This window comes from Calidris pugnax, unplaced genomic scaffold, assembly GCF_001431845.1.
Source record: "Calidris pugnax isolate Ruff unplaced genomic scaffold, ASM143184v1 scaffold16, whole genome shotgun sequence".
NCBI classification, from domain to species: domain Eukaryota; kingdom Metazoa; phylum Chordata; class Aves; order Charadriiformes; family Scolopacidae; genus Calidris; species Calidris pugnax.
The window spans coordinates 195,714-203,953 of NW_015090847.1; the positions used below are offsets into that span (position 1 = coordinate 195,714).

At 40.8% G+C, this 8,240-nt stretch overlaps 1 protein-coding gene across 1 annotated transcript in view; it reads left to right on the forward strand.

The window, feature by feature from the left end:
* The window catches only part of UBA6 (ubiquitin-like modifier activating enzyme 6), a 58,386-nt gene that overhangs the window by 5,805 nt on the left and 44,341 nt on the right, over window positions 1–8,240 (forward strand). The window contains exons 7-12 of the mRNA XM_014943123.1: window positions 251–362; window positions 1,500–1,580; window positions 2,765–2,887; window positions 5,051–5,174; window positions 6,414–6,517; window positions 7,291–7,353. Of these exons, the coding sequence (XP_014798609.1) occupies window positions 251–362; window positions 1,500–1,580; window positions 2,765–2,887; window positions 5,051–5,174; window positions 6,414–6,517; window positions 7,291–7,353 (607 nt within the window). The remainder of the gene's footprint in view (window positions 1–250; window positions 363–1,499; window positions 1,581–2,764; window positions 2,888–5,050; window positions 5,175–6,413; window positions 6,518–7,290; window positions 7,354–8,240) is intronic.

Here is an 8,240-nt window from a genome sequence, read left to right on the forward strand (position 1 = left end):
GGACTTTCTCAGCCACTCATGTGAGACTAGAAAACAGCCATGAGAGCAGACTGTCAGTGAGTCCTGTTGTCTGTTGGACAGAGCTGTTTTCCCCAGACCTGCTAGGAATTAAAGTGTGAATAAATAAGTTGGTGATTGTTGCCAAGAGACTTGCTGAGGGATTCTTGTAGGACATGCGGGGTATGAAATTCTGTGTCAAAAATCCAGTTTTGTAGATGCATAAAAAACTTGAAAGTTGCTGTTCTTTCAGGGCTGAGGCCACGCTTCATCGTATTGCAGAACTCAATCCATATGTCCATGTAGCAGCCTCAACTGTGCCACTGGATGAAACCACAGATCTGTCTTTTCTGAAGCAGTACCAGGTACGTCACTCCTAAAGCAGTTGTATGTGGTATTTTGCTCAGAGCAAACAACTTGGATTTTTTATGTAAGTAAATAAAATTAAAACAAACTTTAAATTACATTTCGAGGTGATGTAAAGAAAGAAGTAGGTGTTGTATTTGGACATTTGGATGAAATGGTTGTGCTTGGTTTTTTTTTTTTCAAGGCTGAAACAGTGCTTTTGTGTTCCTAGCACTTTACTATGACAAATAGCTCAGTGAGATTGCTATACAATTATATTTTTTTGTTCAAAGGTGAAACTGACCTTTTTTGCAGCTGCATAGCACGGATATTCTATATGTAGTTCATGTGCTGTATTCCAGGCAGTAGAAACTCAGGCTATATAATTAGAAAGATCATTTATGTCTGTATCTAATGAAACATAAGCTCCTTGTGGCGGAATGAGGATGTTTTCAGTTGTTCAGTCAGCTGTCTCCTCCCTGTGTGCCTGGCTCAGGCTGAGTTCAGAACTTTTACGGTGTGGCTGTTGGTTATACCCAAGCTCACCAAGTTTCTGAAGGTCTCAGCTGTAATAAGCTATGTATAGCTGAATGGGGTGCAGTGCATATGCTTTGTAACCCAATACTATCCTAAACTTCAAAAGAATGTCTGTGGAAATTGTATGTCTGCAATTTGATGAGCACCAGTATGTGAAGCTTGCGCAGACTTCTTGGTGTGCACTAATGAGTCTCCTTTGTGTTTGTTTTGCTAAGTGTAATCTTAAAATTCATGCAGACTTCTTGGTGTGCACTAATGAGTATCCTTTGTTTTGCTAAGTGTAATCTTAAAATTCAAGACCTACGTTTTCTCTGAGATTATTGTAAGTATTCTAATTAGGTTTGGAGTTTAACACCTGCAGTTAAAAAAGAAAAATATGTGGGAATTTGCTGTTCCTGCTCTTGCTCATCTTGTTTCCAGAACTTGTGGAGCAGTAACCCATCTGTGCTAATGTATAATGAGAAAACTGAGTTAAGACTCAACTTTCTCTATTACGTGTGTGGGAAAGGAATTGGGACACCTGAATAACTTCCTGTTAGTTTTTCCAGGCCACTTTTTCCATAGCCTGAAGATGTTGATTGCTTTTTGTGTCTTAGATTTACTTCTGTTCTTGTTCACAGTGTGTCATATTGACTGAAGTAAGTCTGTTGCTGCAGAAGAAGATTAATGACTTCTGTCATGCTCAGCAGCCACCTATTAAGGTAATATAAAAATGAAACATATGAATAATCTGTACAGTGAGCATTTTGGACCTCCAGCATGTTCTGTCTGGAAATGGAGAAAGCTGGTTGTGAGGTATACAGTTCCATGCAGATAGCCTGTTGATGGGTCAGTATGTGTTTTTGGAGTGCAATGCTGCTAACATGTGTCTGATATCAGCCCAGATAGCCATAGCTTTGTCCCTAAAGAAGAAGAAGTTCTGTTAAAGAAATAGTTTTCGGAGGTATACAGTTCTATGCAGGTAGCACGTTGATGGGTCAGTATGTGTTTTTGGAGTGCAATGTCTGCTGTTATCTTGATATCAGCCCAGATGGCCATAGCTTTGTCCCTAAAAAAGAAGAAGTTCTGTTAAAGAAATAGTTTTCACTGTTAACTCATAATTGTTCTGAAAGAACATGCTGAGACTGAATGTAACTGTAGTAGAATCATAGAATAGAATCATCTAGATCGGAAGGGACCTTCAAGATCATGGAGTCCAACCATCAACCAAAAAAACCATCACTAAACCATGTTCTCCAGCACCATGTCAACCCGTCTTTTGAACACCTCCAGGGATGGTGCCTCAACCCCTTCCCTGGGCAGCCCATTCCAAGGTTGGATAACCCTTTCAGTGTGAAAATTCTTCCTAATGTCCAACCTGAGCCTCCCCTGGTGCAACTTGAGGCCATTTCCTCTTGTCCCATCGCCTGTTCCTTGGGAGAAGAGACCCACCCCCCCTGGCTACACCCAGGGAGTTGGAGAGACTTCAGGGAGTTGGAGAGACCAAGGTCTCCCCTCAGCCTCCTCTTCTTCAGACTAAACACCCCCAGCTCCCTCAGCCTCTCCTCACAAGACTTGTTCTCCAGACCCCTCACCAGCTCCATTGCCCTTCTCTGGACCCGCTCTAGCCCCTCAATGTCTTTTTTTGTAGAAATGGTATTGTTTTGCTATTCCACTACATATTGGTTTGATTTCCTGTTTTTTGTGTAGGGGTTCTGAAGTGCTCATGCAAGTTCAAAGGCTGTCATTAATGCCGTGCTCTATAATCAGTGGCCTAGGTGCACATGAAAGGTTTCCACTGTAGAAGTCAAACCTGCCAGGCTTGGACAAGGTTGAATGTGAGAGGTCGTTCTTTTTTGCTTGTGCTGTTTTAGGGATACTCCTGATTTTTGACTTTCTCTTGTAGTTCATCAGTGCAGATGTATATGGAATGTGTTCACGTTTGTTTTGTGACTTTGGTGATGAATTTGAAGTGCTGGATACAACGGGAGAGGAGCCAAAGGAGATCTTCATTTCAAATATAACGCAAGTAAGGGATAGGGGTCCTTGTACTGCTTCCATTTTTATTTTTTTTTATAACGATTGGCTGTGTGACCAAGCAGAGTGTTTCACTTCAGCAGCCTGCTAAGTAGTTGAAAATTTGGCAGTATAGCAGAGGCAAACAAAGTTACTTTGTTCTTGTGTCAGTGATAACATGCTATGTAGAGCATAGTAATGCTTCCTGGTCAGTACTTAAAATGCAACGTCACAATATTGAGTCTTTTTTGAGAGAGAGAAAGAAATGAAGAGATGTAGAGAGAATGGGACATAGCCTTGGTGTGAAAATAGGTTTAGTCTTCTCAGGAAGCCTTGAAATAGGCATGAAAATAGCCCTTTTTAATGAGAAACTGCGTCACACACAGAGGAGGCCTACTGGAATGACCAAGGGGATTGACAGCCTGTTTCAAAAAGAAATTGAAATGTTTTTTTTTTTACAGGACGTAGCCTTTGTGTGAAAATAGGTTTAGTCTTCTCAGGAAGCCTTGAAATAGGCATGAAAATAGCCCTTTTTAATGAGAAACTGCGTCACACACAGAGGAGGCCTACTGGAATGACCAAGGGGATTGACAGCCTGTTTCAAAAAGAAATTGAAATGTTTTTTTTTTTAACCTACTTAAAGCAGAGGTGATGAGAAGAGCATATTGCTGCTAATACTTCCTGTGCAGAATGTCCAGATGTCCATTTGATCTTGTATTATTGTTTTATAAATGGAAATGACTTTAGCTCCTTCTCTCAACTCTGGAAGCCCAGGCTATAACCTCACTCACTGCAAGTCTTTTGTCATATCTCCAATTTAGGTGTAATAAGAACCAAACTGGAAAGGGTTGTATAGCAAGTTGGGTTTGGTCTGAATTAAAGCTCATGGTATGATTTGGGTAGCCTGTTCTTTGATATCTTTAAAAGGGAATGGGTGATTTGATTGTTCTCATTAATTATGTAAAGAGTACACAGTTAAGTTTCATGGCTTGTGCTGATTGGCTGGCAAGTCAAGGAATGACTATACATTTGTGTATGTGTGTATATATCCTCTGGTTCATAATCTGGTACTTGAGTTCAGTTGAACCTTGCTGCTACTCCCTGAAGCTGCACCTCAATACCAAAACCACCATCAAGCAGCTGTTCTTGTCCTGTGGACAGTATATATCCTCTGGTTCATAATCTGGTACTTGAGTTCAGTTGAACCTTGCTGCTACTCTCTGAAGTGTAAAACTGACCAGAATTGCACCTCAATACCAAAACCTCCATCAAGCAGCTGTTCTTGTCCTGTGGACAGGGTTGAGGTGACATTCTGTCCCTAAATCAGGGAACAACTTTCTCTGGTCAACTCATTTGCCATTCTCCATGTCACAGAGAATAATGTAGTCTGCTGTAATTAAGTTTTACGCTACTTAACCGAAATCTTTCTAGTACTGAGAGCTCAGGAAGGGATAGTCGGAGACTTTATAGGCCAGGCTTGCTTGCAAATCCACTATGTTACAGCCTGAGCTGCACCACAAGGTTTTGATGAGCTGCCCTCAAACTGCAGAGGTGTCTCTGTATGCATGGGGGGTTGGCATGGCATCCTGTAACAGGATGAGGTGTTGAAGATTCCTGCGTTTGCTTCTGATCTGCTTGAGGCTGGGGCTTTCCTGTATTTAAGGATGTCCAGCTTTGTAAGCTTCCTAACTTTCCAGAATGAGTTTGGGGTGTCCTTTTTAAGGAGGGTAAATGGAAAGGAAGCATGGAGTAGTAAGGACCACTCACAAGATCTTATTTCTTAATGTCTGTGAAAATTTCTTTGTACATATAGCCCAGTTTAGGTTTGGAAAAAGGAGGTAAGTTTGCTACTACTTCAGAACAGAAAAATGAATTTGATTGCTAAGACCTAACAAATGCAGTTTGCTAACTTGCTAAGAACTAACAAATGCAGTTTTCTAACTTGCTAAGAACTAAGAAGTAAAAAGGAGAAGGTCTGTGTTATAAAAACTTAAATTGAAGACAATAGAACTGATAAAAGTTATCGTAGGTAACTCTCTGTTATGGCAGAGCTGAGGTGCTAAAACTTTTAGAGGCTGCAGTTTCAAGAGGCAAAAAGCTACGTGTCCATGATGAAGCATGACTCCTTTACACAAGACACTTTCTTCCTTGCTAACTTTGCCATTTTCACTTTCAGTCAAATCCTGGTATTGTCACTTGCCTTGAAAATCATCCCCACAGGCTTGAGTCAGGACAGTTCTTAACCTTTCGGGAAGTTAATGGAATGTCCTGCTTAAATGGATCCACACACCAAATAACAGGTAAACTGTTGCTGACTAATTTGCAAGGTATTTATTTTTTTGGCCTGTTCTAGCACACTGTAGTGGTAGTTACTGTAGCCAGAGGACTGCTTGCTTATGCAAACTGCCAGTGAGCTTGAACAAAAAAATTGCTTTCTGGTGCAGAGGTCTTCCTAGTGTTGTCTTGACTCCATTTCCATTTAGTAAAGTTTTTCCAAACTCATTTTGCTGTGTAAGGAGCAGTGGGAACTCTCAGCTAGTGGAAACAAGTTGGCAGGCTCTGAGGTTTCCATCATTAGTTTGTTGACAAACCTGTTTTGTTTTTTGGAGGGCCCAGTAATGCCTGTGCTTCTGTCATGGTTTTGGACTAAATTAACACCACTTTGTCAGTGTTTGCCTTGGATTTTTTTGGGTGACAATTTAAATGTAGAGGGATGCATTGATATCACTCTCTTTCTGAGCATGCTTTTGAAGTGGTTCTCATGATTTAAAGTTTACCCTGCTTTGGTCTGCATCATGCATGTCTCAAGGCATACTGCTTGCTTCCTTTTGGATGCTGGGGAATCCTCCAGTTCCCAAATCTGAATGCCTATTTGTCTGGAGCAGAAGAGAGAGCGGGTAGGTGGGGGGTGGTTGGTTGTTTTCAACTATTTTGTCATCTGTGGGACAACCAGTACCCTTGAAACATGTGGTTGAGTGTGTTCTCTCTGTACCCTTTTGTTTTGCTACTGCTGGTGCTGTTTGGTTCCTTCCTCTTAATCACAGCCCAGCTGCTGGTTTTGGTTTTCCGTGAATCAACAATTTCTGTGTCTTCTTGCTTTATCTGAACAATTCTCCAGGTGGTATGAGAGGAAAGATGGGACTTAAATGCTCCAGCTGCCCTTTCTAATCATCCGCTGTTCTAGTCATGGGGCTAAAATCCTACTCTGAGCAATATACTGGACACTGCAGTGTAAATAAAACGAAAGCAATTTCATTTTTGTTACAGAGCTGCAGTCATCAGAATTCTTGTTAAATCTGCTGCCACTTTAAAAAGCTTATTTCATAACGGATCACATGAAACTAACACTTTAGCCCAGAAACTGGCAGAGAGGGACAATCCCGTTAGGAGGATCAGCTGTGTTTACGCTTTCAAAGCAAGGTTCAAAGCAAATCACAGTGTAAAAAGCATTGGCAAAACCCCACCGTGTTGTATTCAGAATTACAGCATCCGATGATGCTTTTAATTATCAGTCACTGTTTATTCTTTTCACTTTCCAGTGGTGTCACCTTACTCCTTCAGCATCGGCGATACGTCCGATATGGAGCCTTACTTACACGGAGGCATTGCTGTCCAGGTGAAGACACCCAAGACGTTTTATTTCGTAAGTGTGGGCTTGACATTACTGGGTTCTTGAGCACTAACAGCCTCAGCTCTGGAAGTAGAGTTCATCAGATGCATGATTTGGTTACCCACCATTTGGCTTTACACCAACTTTATTGGGTAAGAATAGCGATACCAATTTACTAAGCTGTGGAGAGCAGGAAATATTTCAAAGTTACCTGCCAGTGTTGAGAAAAAAATAATTATTGTCAACCTGTCCCTTTACTGCTGGAAATTCTGTGAAGGTCTACAAATATGTGATTTTTTAGCAGCCTTCTGAGAAGAAGAGACAGTTGGATAAGAGGGGTTGCAAGCTACATGGTACTGTGTGCCTTCCTGCGCCCGCAGAAAGTAAATACTGACTGCCCTCAAACATTCTTCTAAAAAGCTGGGACCAGCACCTGCTGGTATGAGAATGCACAGCTCAGTGTCTTGTCTCTGTGAAGCAGTAGCTTCCTGAGTGGGGAAGGTCCACGAGCAAACAGCCAGTTGCCTGTAGAATCTCTGGAAGCCGACCTCAGAGCAGTTTAAGAGATGGGTCTTGCCACTGGGAGGTGAAACATCTCTCTGACCATTTTTGATTGACAAAACTTAGAGAAGATGCATAATTTTATGCATCTTTTGTGGCATTAATAACGGAGAGAGTAATACCAATACCAGTAAGAAAGGTTATTTGGTTCTTAGTCTCTCCAGGAAGAGTATCATCTTGGCAGGTAGCAGCAACTGTCGTGTCCTTAAGTGGCTCTGTTGTTACCATGAATTCTATTTTTCCAGGAACGGTTGGAGAAGCAGATAACAAATCCATTATGCCTTGTTGCGGATTTTAGCAAGCCTCAGGTAATTAACATGCTGGGATTTGGGTGTGAGTTAATGTTAAAACTACATGGAATCTGCAGCTTTCCGTGTAGAACAGTTAAATATGAGTTTAAAGTGTGAAATAAGAGTTGAGGTGTCAGTTTGGGTGGTTACACAGAATACACATTATGGTTTAGATCACCACAGAGGCTTGTTATCCGGGATTTGCCCCAAGTAAATGCATAGCTCAGCCCCCTCTGCTGTTTAAAATCCCCATTTTTGGTGTTTAATTCATGGGTTTGTCAATTTTGCAAGTGACACAATGGTTTTTCCTCTATATTTCTTGGTGTTTGGTTGATAAAAATCACACTGGCGTCAAAGCTGGGATAATCAGAAGAAGGTGGTCATAGATTTGTGGGAAACTGGAATTAACAGTGCAAGAATACTTTTTTTTTTTCTCTGAAAAAATGATTCAGAGGTATTTCTAAAATCTGAGAGGAAGCTAAGAGTATTTGCCTCTAACACAATTTTAGTGAAGTATTATGGACGTGCAAGGCATGTAGGTCTCAGGCTCATTAAAATTTTAAACTAAAAATGTTGGTCTAAGGATTTTTTGTTTGTTTGATAATGTAAGGTCTGACTTCCCTATTTGACCCTTAATACTGGGCTTTGGTATTGATATTTGGCAAAATGCAATGTAGTTTAGTGTCAAGTTAAAAGAAGATTACTGCATTTTCCAATTTCAGCACTAAAATCTTTTGGGGACTCTTCAGCTGAACTTAGCTGAAGTGGGTGCTGAGTGTGTGTGAAGAGTATTGCATTACCACTGAGTAATACTTTGTAATCCCAGTTTTTAAAAACATTAGTGTAAAGTATTTCAAATTCACTTTTTTAATGCTATTTAAAAACTTTTTTTGAGTGCTACGGTT